Source organism: Oncorhynchus mykiss, chromosome 18, assembly GCF_013265735.2.
Source record: "Oncorhynchus mykiss isolate Arlee chromosome 18, USDA_OmykA_1.1, whole genome shotgun sequence".
Classification (NCBI taxonomy): Eukaryota; Metazoa; Chordata; class Actinopteri; order Salmoniformes; family Salmonidae; genus Oncorhynchus; species Oncorhynchus mykiss.
In genome coordinates, this window is record NC_048582.1 from 27,807,835 (window position 1) to 27,829,922 (window position 22,088).

Here is a 22,088-nt window from a genome sequence, read left to right on the forward strand (position 1 = left end):
GATCACCTTGTGACTCCTGCCAACCTTAGCTTCCCACAGTGTATTGTAGTTTTAAAACATGCAATTGAATAATTGAAGTCAATATGTATTAATAGGACACAGTGAAGTGACCAATATAGAATGACTAAGGTTTTGACAGTTCGGCTTGCACATGTGACCAGCCAACAATGGCCATAAAGGGGTCTTTTTTCTATCTATGCGGTCTGTATATGGCAATGACATCTGTGTGAAGATTATTCTGAGATGTGTGTGTCACCATAGCAGTGCAATGATGGTATGTTTTCTAGCCATGCTTCAAACTAAAGGGAAGCCAGTGGAAAAAATTGACATTCTCAGAAAGGCCAAAACATCAACATTTAAATATCTAATTTCATTATTGTTTTCTGTTGGAATATTCATCTTGTTACACCATTAGAAGCCTACACACAGAGAACTGTCAACACAATTATAGTTTTAAGCTTCAAAGCTGTAGGAGGATATACAGTTGGAATAAAACAAAGTGTCTATGATTTCTTACTACAAAAACATGAATGCTGTGCTAGGGTGACACTAGGCTGGCCTAGCGGTCTAAGACGCTGCCCATGGAACACCACTTGCAGCTGCATGGGTTCACATCAGACCCATTGCTATTTCAGCACTCTCTCCCCCGTCTCTCCTCTCCTCCAACAAACAACTCATTATGTCATGATTGGGACTGCCCTACTCCTTAAAAACACAAAATGATGATACAATTTACAATCATGTTTGACAGACACGCACACAAAACATACTTTGATAAAAGGGATTACTTTGGACAAAATCAGATGTGAAACTGCTCAGGTTTTCACAGACAACTTCTCAGGGGCATAAAGGGTTGCAGGCTGACTACACTGCTCTCGTTGCGTGCGCCAGCGTTGCAAAATAAATGTAGAAATCCATGTTATTCAATTATTGCACACACACTGCTCGCGCCCGCCAACGAGCGTCTGCGTTGCCAAGGGCTAAAATAGAAGTCAGTTCTATTTCTGACGCAGATCGCGCTGCAAGTCCTGCCTCTCCCATCTCCTCATTGGTTTATAGAAGCAGGTACCCACGTGCCATCTCCTCATTGGTGATACCCACGTGGGTGACTGAAAGACGAACGAGGTCAGTGGCGGTAATGCACCTAATTTATGAAAGTTGCCAATCGCATTATAAAGTCAAGAGAAGAAAAGGCCTGGAAGGTGTAGAAATGACTAGAAACGATTCGGTTGACCGTTTTATGTGTGGATTAATTGGCGGAGTAGAGGACCTTGTGCATTTCAGGTAAAATAACAACTCAATGTTTATATCCTAGGACAAATTAGGTAGCAACAGCAAGCTAGCTAAATAGGACAAATTAACTAGTAAGTGCAAGCTAGCTAGCTAAATTGCCATACATGTTTAATGCTTTCGACCTGTTCCCAAATTAATATCAATGGTTCAGAGTTTGTTTTGATATTTTAACCTGTGTGTCGTGATAGCGTTTGGTGTGGGGGGACAAAATACATTTATGCACGATGGCGCACACACGTTCCGTGTTAGGGTTGGGGTTGTGTTTTCTGAATGACTCTGAGAGCGATACTCTTAAGAGCGAGGAGGGCTTCATTGCAGGCCTTGGAGATTAATGATGGCGGTAGGAGGAAACCATATCGACCACGGTCCTCCAGCTCAAAAGTGAAGGAGTAGTGGATGCCCAGGTTGTAGGCCCAGTCGTCAGAACCTCCAGGAGCTAAGTCTGTAGAAGGACGAAGGAAGAACAAGGAATTTAACTGGTTTTGTAGTGACTGTTTATAAAGAAATAACTTAAAACAGCTTTACAAAGCAATTGTCAGCATTTTATTATGAAACAGCCTGGTCTCATAGACTATCTGGGACACTCAAATTAGTATGATATGTTGCATTTGGTATGGTTACATAAGAGTGATGGTTGCTTAATGAAAAAACGAAAGTAGAATGGTTGGTCAAGGTGGATTGGTGGGCGTGTAACGCGAACATCTAGCAACCCAATGGTTGCGAGTTTGAATCTCATCATGGGGAACTTTAGCATTTTAAGCTAATGAGAAACTTTTCAACTACTTACTACTGTTTTGCTACTTTGCAACTACTTAGCATGTTAGCTAACCCATCCCCTAACTCTAACCTTAACCTCAACCTAAATCAAAAAACATTGTACATTTGCACATTCGTAATACCGGGAGCACCCCCCTATCCACATCGACAGGACAGTAGTGGAGAGGGTAGTAAGTTTTAAGTTCCTCGGCGTACACATCACGGACAAACTGAATTGGTCCACCCACACAGACAGCGTCGTGAAGAAGGCGCAGCAACGCCTCTTCAACCTCAGAAGGCTGAAGAAACTCGGCTTGTCACCAAAAGCACTCACAAACTTCTACAGATGCACAATCGAGAGCATCCTGTCGGGCTGTATCACCGCCTGGTACGGCAACTGCTCCACCCACAACCGTAAGGCTCTCCAGAGGGTAGTGAGGTCTGCACAACGCATCACCGGGGGAAAACTACCTGCCCTCCAGGACATCTACACCACCTGATGTCACAGGAAGGCTATAAGGATCATCAAGGACAAAAACCACCCGAGCCACTGCCTGTTCACCCCGCTATCATCCAGAAGGCGAGGTCAGTACAGGTGCATCAAAGCAGGGACTGAGTAATACATGTATCACTAGCCACTTTAAACTATGCCACTTTGTTTACATACCCTACATTTCTCATCTCATATGTATATACTGTACTCTATACCATCTACTCCGTCTTGCCCATGCCGTTCTGTACCATCACTTATTCATATATCTTTATGTACAAATTCTTCATTCCTTTACACTTGTGTGTATAAGGTAGTAGTTTTGGAATTGTTAGGTTAGATTACTCGTTGGTTATTACTGCATTGTCGGAACTAGAAGCACAAGCATTTCGCTACACTCGTACTAACATCTGCTAACCATGTGTATGTGACAAATACATTTTATTTGGATTTGATACATTGTACCTTTTGAAAATTTGTAACATACAGTACCAGTCAAAAGTTTGGACACGCCTGCTCATTCAAGGGTCTATCTTTATTTGTACTATTTTTTACATTGCAGAATAATAGTGAAGACATCAAAACCATGAAATAACATATGGAATCATGTAGTAACAAAAAGTGTTGAACAAATCTAAATCTATTTTATATTTGAGATTCTTCAAAGTAGCCAGCCTTGATGACAGGTTTGCACACTCTTGGCATTCTCTCAACCAGCTTCATGAGGTAGTCATCTGGAATGCATTTCAATTAACTGGTGTGCCTTGTTAAATTGTGGAATTTCTTTCCTTCTTAATGCGTTTGAGCCAATCAGTTGTGCTGTGACAAGGTAGGGGTGGTATACAGAAGACAGTCCTATTTGGTAAAATACCAAGTCCATATTATGGCAAGAACAGCTCAAATAAGCAAAGAGAAACAAAAGTCCATCATTACTTTGAGACATGAAGGTTGTGCAGTTGCAAAAACCATCAAGCGCTATGATGAAACTGGCTCTCATGAGGATCGGCACTGGAAAGGAAGACCCAGAGTTACCTCTGGTGCAGCTGCAGAGGATAAGTTCATTAGAGTTAACTGCACCTCAGATTGCAGCCCAAATAAATGCTTTGCAGAGTTCAAGTAACAAACGCATCTCAACATCAACTGTTCAGAGGCGACTGTGTGAATCAGGCTTTCGGGGTGGAATTGCTGCAAAGAAATCACTATTAAAGGCCACTAATAATAAGAAGAGAATTGTTTGGGCTAAGAAAAATGAGCAATGGACATTAGACCGGTGGAAATCCATCCTTTGGTCTGATGAGTCCAAATGTGAGATTTTTGGTTCCAACCACCGTGTCTTTGTGAGACACAGAGTAGGTGAACAGATGATCTCCGCATGTGTGGTTCCACGGTGAAGTATGGAGGAGGAGGTGTGATGGTTCTTTGCTGGTGACACTCTGATTTATTTAGAATTCAAGGCACACTTTACCAGCATGGCTACCACAGCATTCTGCAGCGATACGCCATCCCATCTGGTTTGCGCTTAGTGGGACTATGATTTGTTTTTCAATAGGACAATGACTCAACACACCTCCAGGCTGTGTAAGGGCTATTTGACCAAGAAGGAGAGTGAGTGCTGCATCAGATGACCTGGCCTCCACAATCACCTGACCTCAACCTAATTGAGATGGTTTGGGATGAGTTGGACTGCAGAGTGAAGGAAAAGCAGCCAACAAGTGTTCCGAATATGTGAGAACTCCTTCAAGACTGTTGGAAAAGCATTCCAGGTGAAGCTGGTTGAGAGAATGCCAAGAGTGCACAAAGCTGTCATCAAGACAAAGGGTGGCTACTTTGAAGAATCTAAAATAGATTTTGATTTGTTGAATAGTTTTTTGGTTACTACATGATTCCATGCATGTTATTTTATAGTTTTGATGTCTTCACTATTATTATTATACAATGCAGAAAATAGTGAAAATAAAGAAAAACCCTTGAATGAGTAGGTGTGTCCAAACTTTTGACTGGTATTGTATATACTGAACAAAAAATAAACACAACATTTAAACTATTCGTCCTATGTTTCATGAGCTGAAATAAAAGATCCCAGAATTTTTCCATACGCAGAAAAAGCTTATTTCTCTAAAATTGGGTGCACTAATGTTTGTATCCCTGTTAATTAGCATTTTCCTTTGCCAAGATAATCCATCCACCTGACATGTGTGGCATATCAAGAAGCTGATTACACAGCATAATCATTACAAAGGTGCACCTTGTGCTGGGGACAATAAAAGTCCACTCTAAAATGTGCAGTTTTGTCATCAAACAATGCCACAGTTGTCTTTAGTTTTGAGGGAGCGTGCAATTGGCATGCTGATTGCAGGAATGTCCGCCAGAGTTGTTGCTAAACAATTGAATGTTAATTTCTCTACCATAAGCAGCCTCCAATGTCGTTTTAGAGAATTTGGCAGTACGTCCAACCGGCCTCACAACCACAGACTACATATAACCACGTCTGCCCAAGACCACATCCAGCTTCTTCACCTGCGGAATCGTTTGAGACCAGCCACCCAGACAGCTGATAAAACTGTGGGTTTGCACAACCAAAGAATTTCTGGACAAAGTGTCAGAAACCATCTCAGGGAAGCTCTTCTGTATGCTTGTTGTCCTCACCAGGGTCTTGACCTGACTGCAGTTTGGCGTCTTAACTGACTTCAGTGGGCAAATGTTCACCTTCGATGGCCACTGGCACACTGGAGAAGTGTGCTCTTCACGGATGAATCCCGGTTTCAACTGTACCGGGCAGATGGCAGACAGCGTGTATGGCGTTGTGTGGGCGAGCGGTTTGCTGATGTCAACGTTGTGAACAGAGTGCCCCATGATGGTGGTGGGGTTATGCTATAGGCCGGCATAAGCTATGGACTATGAACACAATTGCATTTTATCAATGGCAGTTTGAATGCACAGAGATACCGTGACGAGATCCTGAGGCCCATTGTTGTGCCATTTATCCATCAGCATCACCTGAAGTTTCAGGACGATAATGCACGGACCAATGTCAGAAGGATCTGTACACAATTCCTGGAAGCTGAAAATGTCCCAGTTTTTCCATGGCCTGCGTACTCACCAGACATGTCCCCCATCGACTTGTACGACAGTGCATTCCAGTTCCTGCCAATATCCAGCAACTTCGCACAGCCTTTGAAGAGGAGTGGGACAATATTCCACAGGCCACAATCAATAGCCTAATCAACTCTATGCGAAGGAGATGTGTTGCGCTGCATTAGGCAAATGGTGGTCACACCAGATACTGACTGGTTTTCTGATCTACGCCCCTACCTTTTTTGTTGTTTAAGGTATCTGTGACCAACAGATGCATATCTGTATTCCCAGTCATCCATAGACTAGGGCCTAATTCATTTATTTACAATGACTGATTTCCTTATTGAAACTGTAACTGAGTCAAATCTTTGAAATTGTTGCGTTTATATTTTTGTTTAGTGTTATACGAATTGTAATTCGTAACATATTATATGAATTGGGTGATGGACATCCACAAATTAATACATACTATACGAAAAGTAACATATCATACTAATGGATTTATGTACAGAATACTACTAAATGCTCTGAGACCAGGTTGTATTAAACGGTATATTTGGATCCTGGATGCTGATAGCCAGGAGTTATTCACAATAATTCCCGGGTAATACCTGTTAACATTTCCATTTGAATTATCAATGTGCATCCACTGTCCCACCGCCCAGCCAGGCAATTCATAAACATAATCTCCACTGGAAAAAAGCATCTAAACATTATATCCCCATGCTTCTAGCCAGCATTTGGTTTGCAACAGTGGGGGTTTGTCTGAACCTTGCTGCCTGCCTCACCAACCTATGTGATGCAGACAAAATGCTGTGAGTATCACAATGTTGTTTTTGATGGAGACTAGGGTTGGGGTCAATTAATTAATTCCAATGCTTCCTGAGTTGGCAAAATGTAAAATGGAATTGACCCCAACTCTGATGAAGACCAACTCACATATTGTTTTTGCTGATGCGCCGTATTTGTAGTTGTTCCTGTAGTATCTTCTGACTTTCATGGCTGCCTCCTGTACAAGCTCAAACTGTTAAAAAAAAACAATGGAACAGAGTTAATAAAAAAGAAAGTCATTTTTTGTTGTTGATTATATACAGTGAGGTCCAAAAGTATTTGGACAGTGACACATTGTTTGCTATTTAACTCTGTACTCCAGCACTTTGGACTTGAAATGATACAATCACTATGATGTCAAAGTGCAGACTGTCAGCTTTAATTTGAGGGTAGTTACAGCCCTTTTTGTACATAGTTTAGGGAACCAAAAGTATTTGGACAAATTGTATTAAAGTAGTCAAAATGTCAAGCCCTGATCTATTTCACCTGTCTGTGATTGTGTCCACCCACCTCCAGGTGTCTCCTGTTTTCCCCATTAGTCCCCGGTGTATTTATCCCTGTGTTTCCTGTTTCTCTGTGCCAGTTCGTCTTGTTTTGCCAAGTCAACCAGGATTCTCCTAGCTCCTATTCTTCCCAGTCTCTGGTTTTTTGACGCTTGCCTGTCCTGACGCCGTATTCGCCTGCCTGACCACTCTGTCTGATCTGACCTCGAGCCTGCTTATCCCCTGGTACTGTTTGGACTTGGACCTGTTCACTGAACCCCTGCCTGTCCTGACTTCGAGCCTGCCTATCGCATGGCCCTGTTTGGACTCTGACCTGTTTTATGAACTCTCGCCTGTCCCCGACCTGCCTTTTGCCTAACCCTTTTGGTATAATAAGTATCGGAGCTCAACCTCCTGCCTGTGTCAGCATTTGGGTCTCGCCTTGTGCCCTTATACAAAAGCTTAGTATTTGGTCCCAAATTCCCAGCACGAAATGACTTCGTCAAGCTATAGACTCTACAAACTTGTTGGATGCGTTAAAGATTATTTTGTGCCAAATAGAAATTAATGGTAAATAATGTAGTGTCATTTTGGAGTCACTTTGCTTGTAAATAAGAATATAATATATTTCTGAACACTTGATTACCATAATTACGGATAAGCCTGAATGAATTGTGAATAATGATGATTGAGAACGTTAGAGGCACAAAGACACCCACAAGACATGCTAACCTCTCACCATTACCAATACCAGGGGAGGTTAGCATTTTTTGGGGTAATGATATTTACTGACTGTTCAAAAACCAGTATATGGATCACCATATAGGCATTTATAAGTAGCATCCTATGCCATTTCAGGTACTATTAGCCATTTATTGTTTGTGTGAATAGAAAAACACTGAAAAGGCTTAATAAATGGCTAATTATACAGAATATTGGCCTAATTAGCTGCCTACAAACACCTTTATCAACTGCAAATGAATGCCTAATATGTGATCCCTAGGATTCATCCACCCATTCATCTCTTCCAACAACTCACCAACTCGGCGTGGTTAGGCACCTCCTCATTGGAGCAGGAGTATGGGAAGAGCAGCATCTGACCATAGGAATGGATGGAGAGATAGAGCTTTACTGAGTCTTTGTGGCTGCGCAAGAAGTTAGCCACGGCTTCTGCCTCAGGCTCCGACTCTGGGAACTGGCCGCAGTATATCTCATCACAGGGCCTGTTGGAGGCTCCCTTTGCTGCAGAGGGAATATAATAGAGCGTTTATTTTCCATTTGGTTAGAACACAAAGTCGTCTTCTGCCTTTTTCCCAACACCCCCAGAAACAAACACATGCGTTGAGCGACACAGAGTCAGTTGCTGTGCAACACCCCTGGATGGAGAGCAATTTTAGGGATAAGAGGCTTGCCCAAGGGAACAACGGCAGTAGTTTGATTGTGGGATCAGAGACCAGTAGCCCTCAAGCTGCCAGTTCAGTTTCCATTTCAGACTTACTGCACCAGTTTGCGTCAAAGTTTCTATTGAGGTCGGTTCCAACACAGTTGCTTTCCTTGCTCATGGAACGATTCTTTCTCCACATTCGGTTCTGGTCAAACAAAGGAGCACACACAGTATAATCACAAAACAAATACTGACATACTGTATCCACTCAAAACATATAGCCTACTCATAAAACGTACACTGACGTAAACTCACAAAATAAAAAATCTCTCTGACATTCTGTTTATACATTATGCAGAATAAAGTTGAGTTGTTTAGGAGTGAGTGGAATGGATCTGTGTGTTAGATCATGGATCTTGGCTCATAGATCATTCATATGCACTAAGTATGTCCATATGATGCACAGTGCCCGTAGAGATGACCATTTTTGTGTAGCTCAGATTGACATATTTGAAGGCACTGGCAGCATTCCAGACTGACATTGCAGACTCATGCCAGATCTCACTGGATCGGTGTTTAACATATGAGCTAACCACATCACATAGCAATCTGACACATGACTGCACAGTCGATGAGGTGGCACACAACTATTGGTCAATACCACGTCTGCAATGTTGTCGTCCCGGAACGCAACCACTGACTCAATTTCTTATTAATCGTCTTGTTCTTTACCGTTGTCCATGTGTACTTGTATCCATCCGGGTTCATGACAGGCAGCACATAGATGTCCATACTGTTCAGCATCTCAGTGATGTCATTGTTTAGATTATAGAAGTTCAAGGACTGAGGAAAGAGCACAAGGAAGAGTCAACAGTTTAATATAGCTGTCTATGTTCCAAATCAAAATAGTGAGCAATACGATTTAATACAATTCCAGAGCCATCATAAACATTTTCAATCCAACTTCATCACCAATGAGTTATGAAGACGCTATATAACCAAATATGTATACAGTAGGGCCTATCAGAATAGATAGAGCATAAGTTGGTGTGGAATCGGGATTTTAGGAACAAGGTACTGACATATTGCACAAACCACAGGCAGAAAGCTGGGGAGATCCACTCTCTAGCATGAATGCCACAGTCAATCCATATTGCTCTCTTTTCAGCTCTCTCTTGTCGTCCAGACAACTGATGAAGACAACAGAGAAATGCAATCATTTGATCAGATGATTTGGATGTGACTGTTGCTTGTATGAAATGACTAGGACTTATAAACGGACTATGACAATGACATTACTTTCAAATATAATAATTGTACGAATCATTGCTAAAAAAGCAGCTTGGGGAACCTTGAGAACGTAAAGTGGGCGTTTTTCATATGATGAGCCAATCAGGGTGACTTTGACCATGTCTGGGTAGTCCTGGGCAGTCTTGTTGATCCAATAGTAGATCTATAAAATAGACAGCATGTAAACATTTTCATAATAAATACAAACTTGATATCTAGCAGCTGGGACCACAATGACCAGGGCCTTGTATTCATAAAGTGTTTCACAGTAGTAGAACTGATCTAAGGCTAGCTGCCCCTGGCTATATAAAGTTATTCATTATTATCTAAAAGGCATCATAATGATCCTAGATCAGCACTCTTACACTGAGACGTTGTATGAATAAGGGCCCAGAAAAGGTTATGACTTTAAAGTAATGTTAATGGGATGTTACATTGAGATTATGTCAATGTTACATTACATTACAGTTATGTTAATAGCATTAGGAAATGACATGACACAATCCGGTATCTTACGTCCTCCAGAGAATGGTATCTCTCATAATAAGATGCACTGCTTCTAGGGTCCGACGATTCATTCCTGGTCTGCATCTCGATCAGTTCCTCTGTGTTGTCCAGTAGCACTCTGAAACAAACACACATTCCTGCTCTTGGGGATTTCTCTGAACTATTAAAAACATTCTATCTGCATTTCATAATACTGATAGCTTATTCAATGTCATGGATATGACCATAATATGGGCATAACACAACAAAATCAATATTGAAGTTAAAGCGAAGTCAGCTGGTAGTCCAAACCGGGGCTTGAACTCAATCTCTTGCTACTGCAAACCCAACACCTTAGCCATTAAGCCAATAAAACAGAACTTCTTGATGAGGCAGTTAGGTGTTGTGTTAACGCTGCTAGTGTCACTAAAATATGACAATTGATCACATGACATACTGGTGTGTTAGGTGGTGTGTCTGCAGCAGGTCTGTGACAGTCCCCAATTTGTTGGCAGGAACAAACAGGTGCACCTCAGTGTGTGCTCCGATGTACTCAGGTGAAGTAGGTGACCACAAAACTGTCTGGGAGACACACACAAACACACATGTTCATACACACACAAATGCATGAATAAACTTTAAAAGAATATATCCTAATTGTGCGTAATATGAAGTCTGAAAACAACACACCGTAACCTAGTACAGAAACAAAAATAGTAATTGGCACAATGTTTTTGGTTTAAGTGAAACGTTTTTTTAAAACAAGATAATTATTAGTTTATTATCACATCATTATCGTACCTCATATTGGCTGGATATGTTCTTCACAATATCTGCTTGTTGATGTGTTGTGACTTGGATTGAGAGAACTTGGTCACTGCGAAAGACAAAGGAAAAATAGGCTAGGTCTCAATAGTCCTATGTGGCTTCCTTTCCTCGTCTCCTCTTCATCTGCACATAGGAAAGGAGATGAGGAGAGGTCACTAGACTATTGAGATATAGAGGAGAGTGAGGTAAGTTGAGCCAAAGGGGTAAGTTGAGCCACCCTTGTTTCTAGGAAACCAAACACAAAATTAATAATTTGACCAAATATTTAGGAAGAGGTCATCATTTCATGGAGTCTGTGAAGGAATAAACCACATGGAAAAAGTGTTAAGCAATTTCATAAAAAAAAAAAAAAAAAGATTTTCACCAAGTCAAAATAATTTATTGGGTTACAGGTTTCATGATGCTTGTATCTAAACCAAAGTAGATAATTTTGAGATTTTTCTATACACCAGTTGGGGTCTCTATAAGCTTAAATATGAGGTCTTAAACCTAGCATGAAAGTGCATCCTTGAAGCTGTGTGGGCTAACATAGTCAAAATGTTTGGCGTGGACTAAGTTGAGCCAAAGGCAAATTGACCAAATTGAAGTGTTATCCTTCACAGATTCATATAGTTCGTTATTCATTACAGTTCTGTATTATAGCAAATACATGGGTTTATATTTATCCTGTCATCTCATGAATTCTTGTGAATGTGAATTCCTTAAATCATATCAATGATGTCAACTTCATGTCAATGATCACTTCATTCTACTTTAAATAAAATACAGAAAACATGTAGGAGGATATACAGTGGAAAGAGTAAAAATTATCATGTGGTGGTCCTTCTGGATCTGTCAATCAAGCGCATCTATTTTCCATTTAAGTTAAGCAAAGTTTCCTAAACAATTATGATAATGTTTACTGTGGGAAACTTACTGTGTTGAAGCGCAGTCACCCGTCTTAGGGAGCTTGTAAAAGTTCAGTAAAACAGCCCATATTAGAAGAGCCTTCATGTTTAATGTGTCCAAAACTTATGCAAGATGTTTGGTTAACATGAGAGAGAGAGAGAGAGAGAGAGAGAGAGAGATCTGTGTTGATTTAGCCAGAGTAAAGTCTAAGTTAAACTTTACTTTTTCGAGGAGAGCTTTGGGCTGCTTTGCAATAACAGTGAGCTGTTTACTACACCATGACCCCCCCCCCCCCCCCCCCGGAAAAAAAAGATTCAATAATATAGGTCTTTCTTTTCAAACCTTTCCACACCTTGAAATTATATATTGTCATTTATTTGGGTTAAACTTTATCCTGGAACTGCCTTTAGCCAGAAAATAATTTTCTTAAGCTAGGCCTAATATTTGCTTTGGTAGGTCTACAGAATATTGTATATTCATTATGCAAAATCTGTCAGCTCACAGACAAATTCACTGTGCTACACCCAATGACGTGTATAAATCATAGATTGCAATTTGTTATTTATTGGCCATTGAGAGGCTTTGAAGCCACCAGACGGCCATGTTGGCCACCAGTCGGCCGTATTCTACAGCATTTCAATTTCAAGGTTTCAAGGACATATTACATGTTTTTAAGTTGTTGTTTTTTTGTAGTGGGGACATTAATATTAGTACTCTTAAAAAAATACTTTAATACTTTTTTATTTATTTTATGTTTAGCACACAGAATATAATTTAAAAGTATGCATTAAGGTGTCTGTAATAGAATAAACGTGAAAAACGAATGTAGACATTCATAAATTACTTTCTATAGCTTCCAAAATATTTGGTACAATTGAGGAGTGCCAAAATGATTTTATACACATCATTCACTACACCAGGTGGCGCTATGCTCTCACCGAGGTATAATAAGAACGGACGCGCTAACCTCAAATAAAAACCAATAGTGAACTCGCAGCACAAACATTTCCGGTTTGGAGGTTGTGTTGTCAAGATGTCTGTCCATGATCAACTTGCTCAATGTTTGTGTGATCTAATCAGGTTGGATTTTTTTTATTTTATGTACATCTTTATCTAATGATGTTAGATATTTGCCCAGCTAACTAGACAAAACATTGTGCTATTTATTGTTTTAGTCAGCTAGCTAGGCATTATCGCTAACCAGCTGGCTAGCTAATTAGCTGTCAACAGCAGTACATCACCTACGTTAGTTAGCTAACGTTAAGCCAGCTATTATTTTATCACAAGTAATTCATAGCTTATGTTTATCAATGTCGACTCGTGTCATTTTTCTTAAGTCGTGTCTTGTTGCTCATGGAATGTAGCTAGCTAGCTGTCAAACTCTTATTCATGGCGTAGGGTTTTCAGCGCTTAGCTTCGCCCACGCAGTAAGTTTGGGTGGCTGCATATGAACTACAATTCCGACGCTGTGTATTTTGACGTTTAGAAACGTCAATCATCGCTTGCAAAATGGTTTTTGAAACACGCTGATATGCCACCCCTTATCTTTCATGTCAACTAGAAAGATGCATACAAAATAGTTACTGTAGTAGTTTTACACATCCATAATCCACATCCCCCATCCCCTTAACACTAGTTAAGTCATAAACCCTGCCTATTTCTACAATGTATCTTCTTAAATATCTGATTTTAAACCTAACCTTAACCCCATTAACATTATACCTAACCATAAATTAAGAACACAAAGCTCATTTTTTATTTTCATGAATTTTTACAATAGCCAATTTTGACTTTGTATTTGTGGTAAGTGACAACCAGATGTCTGCCTATTTCTTCAGTCTTCTGTAAACAAAGGTAACATGGAGATATGGCCATGTGAGAACACTAACACTATCAAGATGTGTAATAATTTAACCATTTTGTTTTTTGAAAATGATTTCTGATATGAAAGATACGTTCATTATGTTTCCATAACCGTACCGCAAGCAATGTGTTTAAGCATTCAGAATGATCGTCGGGGATCTTAACAAACCTCCCCTGGCCAGAATATACTATCAATAGGGTATATCAGAACATGTTTTGTAAACCAGTTTGAAAGCCATGATTATTTACGTTTCTAACATTAATACACAGCGTCGGAATTGGAGCCAATGGTGGGCGAATGTAACCGCTGAAATCCTACGTGCGAAGGTTTTTCTAAAGCAAACTTTTGGTATAGATAGGGTCGGAAACTTTCCAGTAAATTTCCAGATTTCCCCCGGAAATGTTCTATGGGAAGTTAAGTCTGGGAATTTAGCTTAAATTCAACCAAAAAGTTAGCATATAACAGTGAACCTTTTTTTGTGGGATACAGGAGGCAATTCTAGGTCTTGTGGCATATTTTGGTTAAACTGTCCCCAATTAAATGGAATTGCAACCCTCTGCATGCACAGTGTATTCTTCCATCACATGTGCAGTGCACTCTTCCATCACATGTACAGTTGATTCTCAAGATCTTGCACAATAATGAGATGCTATTGAGCCCACACTACTACACTGTCTGAGCCAAGGACTGCAAGCTTTCTGGTAAGTTTTAATTACAATGCAGGGTGGGGTGAATATATTTTATGACATGCATGATTTTTTTGTTAACTAGTAAATACAGCCTGGAACTAACTTATTAACAATTTCTGCTAGTTCGTTTTTGCTACCATGTGGGTTTTAGCTTGCTTGAGCTTGCTGAGGAGTGTTACTTCACCTGTTTCCATACATGTTTAATTTTAAAACATGTATCTTACAAAGGAGTTGTTTTAATCTAGCTATCTGTACATGGAATTGTATTTGTTTTGTTTTTTACTCATTTTTTTCTTTGCAGGAAAATGCCACGGGCACTATCTGATGTGATAGAGACATTTCACTGCAGCTTATGTAGAAAGAAAAGTGGTGTACATTTGAAAATACTATGCCAAATCATATGTGAAGAATGCATCAAAGATGCAGAATCATCTGGCCAAGTGCATAAAGTTCCCTCAGCGCTCTCAACAAGCAACCTCTGACAAAAGTCCCTCTACTTTTATTCAAGGTGAAAATGATGAATCCGACACCTTATCGATAGCAACAGCTCATGGTCCTCCTGGAATTTTGACTCAATGGAGGAACATAGTCAGAGAAATGCTGATGAATGTCTTGCTCGAGCTGTGTATGCAACTGGTTCACCTCTTGATGCTCACAGGCAATGTGTATTGGAATAGATTTCTGAATGTTCTTCGCCCAGCATACACCCCTCCAACCAGACATTTTCTATCTACTGATTTGCTGGATGCAGTATTCAAGTGAAGGTCAATCAAATCGAAGAGAAAGCAGAATGTATTGCAATCATCTTTGATGGGTGGTCGAATGTTCGGCCATGGAATAATTAACGACAATCTCCTCCCCTCAACCGGTATTCTACAAGAGCACAGACACACGGGACAACAGACACACCTGTCTCTACGTTGCAGATGAGCTTAAGGCAGTCATCAATGACCTTGGACCACAGAAGGTATTTGCACTGGTGACAGACAATGCTGCGAACATGAAGGCTGCTTGGTCTAAAGTGGAGGAGTCCTACCCTCAAATCACACACATTGGCTGTGCTGCTCATGCATTGAATCTGCTCCTCAAGGACTTCGTGGCACTGAAAACAATGGGATACACTCTACAAGAGAGCCAAGGAAATGGTAAAGTATGTAAAGGGTCATCAAGTTATAGCAGTAATATGAGAAGCATAAGAGCACCACATTGAAGCTGCCCAGCAACACCCATTGGGGTGGTGTTGTCATTATGTTTGACAGTCTCCTGGAGGGGAAGGAGTCTCTCCAAGAAATGTCCATATCACAGTCTGCCGATAAGGACAGCCCCATCAAGAGGATCCTCCTGGATTTTGTATTTTGGGAGAGTGGTAAGCAGCCTGAAACTCCTGAAACCTATGGCAGTAGCCATTGCATGGATTGAGGGAGACAATACCATCCTGTCTGATGTTCAGACTCTGCTTGCAGATGTAAGAGAATAAATCCGTACTGCCCTGCCCACTTCACTGTTCCTCCAAGCAGAGGAAACTGCAGTTCTGAAATCCATCAAAAAGCGTGAAGACTTCTGCCTGAAGCCCATACACGCCACAGCGTACATGTTGGACCCCAAGTATGCTGGCAAGAGCATCCTGTCTGGTGCAGAGATCAATAAGGCCTATGGTGTCATCACTACTGTGTCTCGCCACCTTGGCCTGGATGAGGGCAAGGTTCTTGGCAGTCTGGCGAAGTACACTATGTACAATATGGTAGTTGTGCCAACATATCTCATCAGCCACTTGGTGGAAGGGACTTTGTGGATCTGAGGATCTTTCCCCTGTTGCCTCCATCCTCCAAATCCCACCAACATCAGGTGCCTCAGAGCGCAACTGGTCTTTGTTTGGGAACACCCACCAAAGCACGCAACAGGCTGACCAATACAAGGTTTGAAAAATTGGTGGCCATCTGGGCAAATTTGAGTTTTTTTTTTAGGCTGACAACGAGCCATCCTCAACAAGGTTGGAAAGTGACAGGGAAGATGAGGCCTCAGAGTCTGATGTTCAAGAGGTGGACATTGAGGAGGTCCAGGGAAAAGGCATGGAAGCCTGAGAGGAAGAGCTTTCATTTCTAGACTATCATTTTACAGATGTATGTTGAAAACATTTTTGGGCATTGGGGGTCATTCAATATCCCTTTCTTTTGGTGTTCAGTGAAATCATCCCATGTGAAGAGTCAACTCATTTAAAGTTCAATTCGTAGCTAAATAGTTTTATTTCTATTGGGAGGATTTTATAATTTGCAATTAGGTCTACTTATATGGTAAAAGGTTTATGTTTCTGTCTCCATATGATATTGTAAATATATCCAATGCAAAAAACATCTACATTAGATTCCGTAAATTCCCATATATTCCCACGGAAAGTTTCCACCTTAAGTGTAGATTATCAGTTTAACAGGGTTCCTGGGCCTTGTTCAGTAGTAACGTTTGGCAAACGTTGTGGAACGTTGCAGGTAGAAATGTCATGAATAGAGCTGCTATAGCTCATATGGCTCTCTTTTTCTACATGTCAGAGCGGTATGTTTGCTCTAGCTAGCTACATATCTGAGCATTCAGTGGGAAAATAACAGATGGTTGCAGATAGAAATGGCATAAATACAGCTGATGTGATTCCACATTCTACAAGTCAGAGATGCGTGATTGTTCTTGCTACATTATATATTTCTATCTGAACGTTACACAACGTTGTCTTACTGAATTGGCCTTACCTTTTCTGTAGAGCAGGTCTGTCACCTTATCTCTTATAGTTCTCTCATTACCCCAGGTTGTTGTGGACATTGCTTCTGCCATGCGTGTTTCTGTGCATGCTCCTGACCGCCACCCTGGTCGTGCTTGTCATGGGGGTGCGCGTGTGGCTGCAGGCAAACAGGAACGCACGGCGAGCGCGTGATGGGCGTCCCACGGTGGCTTTCTTTCACCCGTACTGCAACGCGGGAGGTGGTGGTGAGAGAGTGCTGTGGTGTGCCCTCAGAGCTTTGCAGAATAGGTAAGGGAAAATTGCACTTTCAATGTATGTCGTTGCACCTTGACTAAGCTAAGCCACACCAGCTAATAATCACCAGTGACTAATAATATTATTATTGTAAACTGGGTGGTTCGAGCCCTGAATGCTGATTGGCTGACAGCTGTGGTGTATCAGACTGTATACCACCGGTATGACAAAACATTAATTTCTACTGCACTAATTACGTTGGTAACCAGTTTATAATTGCAATAAGGCACCTTGGGGGTATGAGACGTGTTGCGTTGTGCATAAGAAAAGCCTCGGGCCTTATTGCTTAATAATAATATTCCTAGCTATAGGATGTTACTACATATTGCTCAGTGCATTCAGCATGAATAATATACTTTGGTGGATTATCTACCGAATCTCAGCTTGCTACCTGTTTCTTAAGCATTATGTTGATTATAATGTTCACACAGTATGAAAAAACCCATATCCAACAGTAATTCGTTGCCATGTTCATTAGGCACCAAAGGGAAGAAAAAGGATTGGAACAGGGAGGGACTTAACGCCCATTTTAATTTCTCCTTGCGTAACATTTTCTGTATTGTGCCCTAATGAACATCTCCCAGTCTTCCACATTAATTCACTCACCTGGGTCATATTCACTAGGAACCAAATGGAAGCAAACAGACCCACAGGGAAGGGAAGTACAACCAACTGGGGACAACCTGAACTTGTCCAATAAACTTTTGTTTTCGTTGCAAAACGTTATCCATTGCAAAAGGGTTTGCTACTGTATGCAATAATAAATATGGTCTTCTCCATGTCATAGGTACCAAGATGTCAACTTCATGGTGTACACGGGCGACCAGGGTGTGACGAACCAGCAGATTCTTGATGGCGCCCGGCGGCGCTTCAACATCCTTTTACCTCGACCCGTCCAGTTTGTCTTCCTCAAACACCGCCTGTTGGTCGAGGCCAGCCTCTTCCCCCACTTCACTCTGATTGGTCAAAGTGTAGGCTCAATCTTCCTTGGTTGGGAAGCCCTTACGGAGTTTGTCCCAGATGTCTACATCGACTCCATGGGTTACGCCTTCACTCTGCCTGTGTTTAAATACCTAGGGGGTTGTCACGTGGCTAGCTACGTGCACTACCCCACCATCAGCACAGACATGCTGTCGGTGGTGCGCGAGAGGAACCCCAGGTAGGTAATCGTCTCAGAACCCTGTTTCTCACTACAGACCCCTGGCCCCCGAGACAGTCAAACTAGGATAATATAGCCAGGTCCATATCGGAATGCGCTTTAGCCAATGCCTCTCTGCCGATTTATTGTCAATGTCACACTCTGACTACCATGGCATGACAATGTTAGTCAGAAAAGTTAGCTAAAAAGTCACCTACAGATCTGGACTAGGCTAAGATCAAGATCAAATCAGGCTAATGGGAAATTGGGAATGCTCTGGAAACTTACAAGCACTATCTAACACATAGCACCGCTGTCATTGTTTTGACTGTCATCAATCCTGCATCAATCAGTGTTGTAACTTAGGTACACTTTCCGCTATATCATTGACATCAGGGCATGACTTCCCCTTGTTGTTTATTCTTCCCTTCACCTGATCCTATCATGTTATCATTTACCATTCCCTAACCAACCTCCCCCCTATGTTTCCAGGTTCAACAACGCAGACTACATCTCCAACAACCTGTTCCTGAGCGCGGTCAAGGTTGTCTACTACTGCCTGCTGGCGCTGCTCTATGGTCTGGCCGGCTCCTGCAGCGACGTGGTCATGGTCAACTCCAGCTGGACCCTGAACCACATCCTGACCCTATGGCGAGCGACCAACCGCACCTGCCTAGTCTTCCCGCCCTGCGACACCCGCGCCTTCCTCCAGCTCCCGTTGGACGAGGACTCGGACCGGAAGTGCCATTCCATCGTTTCCATTGGTCAGTTTCGACCGGAGAAGGACCATCGGCTTCAGATTCGCGCCTTCCGGAAGGTGCTGCAGAAGAAAGAAGCGGGGCTAGTTGCGGGGCCGGGAGGAAGGGAGTCGCTGAGGTTGGTGCTGATTGGTGGATGCCGGAACCAAGAGGATGAGGATAGGGTGTTGATGCTGAGAGGTCTGTGCCAGGAGCTGGGCGTGGCGGACAGGGTGGAGTTTAAACTCAACGTGCCGTTTGAGGAGCTGAAGAGGGAGTTGGGGGAAGCTACGGTGGGACTGCACACCATGTGGAACGAACACTTCGGGATAGGTAAAAACAGAATTACCATCATTCATATTATTCAACAGCTGAAGTGGCTATTATTCCAAAGCAAAGCGCTCATTCTCTACATTCCGAAAATGTAGTACTGTATAATCCTGTACTGACTGGAGTTCTCATACACCTATATTCAACAGCCCATTCTGAAATTGTAGTACATTGTTCTGTTACAATATGCTTTTGTTAATCCTCCTCTTTATAAAAATAAAAGATGAAGGCATACAGGCATTTTTAACACCCATAGCAAGTTTCTCAAAATGGCTGGGTTGCTAGCCAGGTGGCTGTGGATGCTAAAATGCTATTTTCAGTGTTCAATATACATGCAGTCTTAGGTAATGCAATTATACACCCTGTAATGTGTCTAACTTTAAAGCCAACACTTACCCTCTGCTCTCAGGGGTGGTGGAGTGCATGGCGGCTGGGACCGTCGTCCTGGCCCACAAGTCTGGAGGCCCCAGGCTGGACATTGTGGTGCCCTACGAGGGCCGCCAGACGGGCTTCCTGGCCGAGGATGAGGACGGCTACGCAGACGCCATTGAGCGCATCCTGGCCCTGTCACCCTCGGCCCGCCTGGAGATCCGACGCAACGCCCGCCTCTCGGTCACCCGCTTCTCCGACCAGGAGTTTGAGGCCTGCTTCCTGGCCGCCATGGAGCCTCTCATGGGGACACTGGAGCGATGAGGGGGGGTGGGTGGAAGTGTGTCACGCTCATGGGTGTGCGCGTGCATGCATACTAGCCATTCTTTTAGTTGACATAGGATACAGTTTGTGTTAAAATGCACCAGGAATACGTTGACTTAAATGAAAGATGTATTTATTGACATGTCAGTCCAGGCGTCCACTCTCTTTCTAGAGGGTCTTAAATGTTTTGTTTTTGTTTTGTTTTCAAGACCATTGTATTTTGTACTTGAGGCATAAGATTAGTGCTCGTCTAGCCTCCCAAGTTCCCCGTCTCGATTGTCAACGCGTACAGAGAGCCGGCTGGTAGACTAGATTAGTGCTCGTCTAGCCTCCCAAGTTCCCCGTCTCGATTGTCAACGCGTACAGAGAGCCGGCTGGTAGACTAGATTAGTGCTCGTCTAGCCTCCCAAGTTCCCCGTCTCGATTGTCAACGCGTACAGAGAGCCGGCTGGTAGACTAGATTAGTGCTCGTCTAGCCTCCCAAGTTCCCCGTCTCGATTGTCAACGCGTACAGAGAGCCGGCTGGTAGACTAGATTAGTGCTCGTCTAGCCTCCCAAGTTCCCCGTCTCGATTGTCAACGCGTACAGAGAGCCGGCTGGTAGACTAGATTAGTGCTCGTCTAGCAAGGACTGGACACAACTGATTTTGATGGCATTCCAGGTTGTCTTTTTTTCAGTCAAACTACAAATATCAGAAGATTAAGATAATTAGGTGGGTGCTTACATTTGTATTATTTCACACGTGTGAATTGGAAATTGTTTATATCCCACCCAGTCAGGGATCAGCCGTTATTGACGGCAACCCTGGAGCAGTTGCCTCGCTCACGGGCATGTCAACATATTTTTTTCACCTAGTTGGCTCGGGATTTGAACCAGCGACCTCTTACTGGCCCAACGCTCCTAACCGCTAGGCTACATATAGTGTTTAATGTGGTTCTTGGGATGTGAAACATCTCTAGGCATTGTGAGATCTGATCTCTTGTGTAGTGTGACTACAAAAAAAAGACTACCTGGAATGACAGCAGTATCTGACTGTCTTTGATGATGACCAAACTCTGTTCGCTGACATCAGCGAGAGGGTGGTGATGAGCCTGTAGAGACTAACTTTACAATTCTGATGACTGCTGTGATAATTAACATTGTTACTTAACATTTTTAAATAACTAGAAATGCCGTTCTGTATCCTAAGTAGGAAGTATTTTTTTTTTTTATATTAAAACATTTATAAAATACATTGGTTTTGTTATCTTTAGTGCAATGATAAATTGTTCAAACATTTGAGTGCAAACATGAATAGGACAATCAGAAAACTGTTGTAGCGGTCTTCTTGCAAGCAAACTTGTGTTTTTTAGCACTGCCTTCGCACATGGCGGCTATTTGAAGGTTTTACTTGCAATTGTTATATATATATATCGTAATTTCCGGACTATAAGCCGCTACTTTATTCCCACACTTTGAACCTCGCGGTTTATACAATGACCCGGCTAATTTATGGATTTTTCCCGCATTCACAAGATTCATGCCGCCAAAAAACTGAGCACCGTCACATAATGTGACGTAAATCGAGGGCGCTCAAACTTCATCATTCTGATTACGGTAGTAATTTTGTCACCCTCATCATGGCAAAGACACGGAGAAATGCATATGATGCAGCTTTCAGCTTTCAAGCGATCGATCTGGCTGTTGGAAAAGGAAATAGAGCTGCTGCATGGGAGCTTGGCCTTAATGAGTCGATGATAAGACGTTGGAAACGGCAGCGTGAGGAACTGACTCAGTGCAAAAAGACAAAAGCTTTCAGAGGGAAGAAAAGCA

At 42.1% G+C, this 22,088-nt stretch overlaps 2 protein-coding genes across 2 annotated transcripts; one reads left to right on the top strand and one right to left on the bottom strand.

Moving 5' to 3' along the window:
- Positions 1-339: 339 nt before the first annotated feature.
- Positions 340-11,987, bottom strand: cpb2 (carboxypeptidase B2 (plasma)). The gene is made up of 11 exons (XM_021571501.2): positions 11,832-11,987; positions 10,889-10,964; positions 10,545-10,669; positions 10,118-10,226; positions 9,663-9,764; positions 9,394-9,501; positions 9,044-9,154; positions 8,426-8,516; positions 7,967-8,169; positions 6,554-6,638; positions 340-1,735 (listed from the first exon to the last, which is right to left on the bottom strand). The coding sequence occupies exons 1-11, from the start codon at positions 11,906-11,908 to the stop codon at positions 1,539-1,541; spliced, it is 1,284 nt and encodes a 427-aa protein (XP_021427176.1). The 5' UTR covers positions 11,909-11,987; the 3' UTR covers positions 340-1,538.
- Positions 11,988-12,733: 746 nt separating this feature from the next.
- Positions 12,734-21,508, top strand: alg11 (ALG11 alpha-1,2-mannosyltransferase). The gene is made up of 5 exons (XM_021571497.2): positions 12,734-12,883; positions 17,151-17,372; positions 18,166-18,537; positions 19,009-19,586; positions 19,993-21,508. Exons 1-5 carry the CDS (start codon positions 12,837-12,839, stop codon positions 20,274-20,276), a joined length of 1,503 nt encoding a protein of 500 aa, XP_021427172.1. The 5' UTR covers positions 12,734-12,836; the 3' UTR covers positions 20,277-21,508.
- The last annotated feature ends 580 nt before the right edge of the window (positions 21,509-22,088 follow it).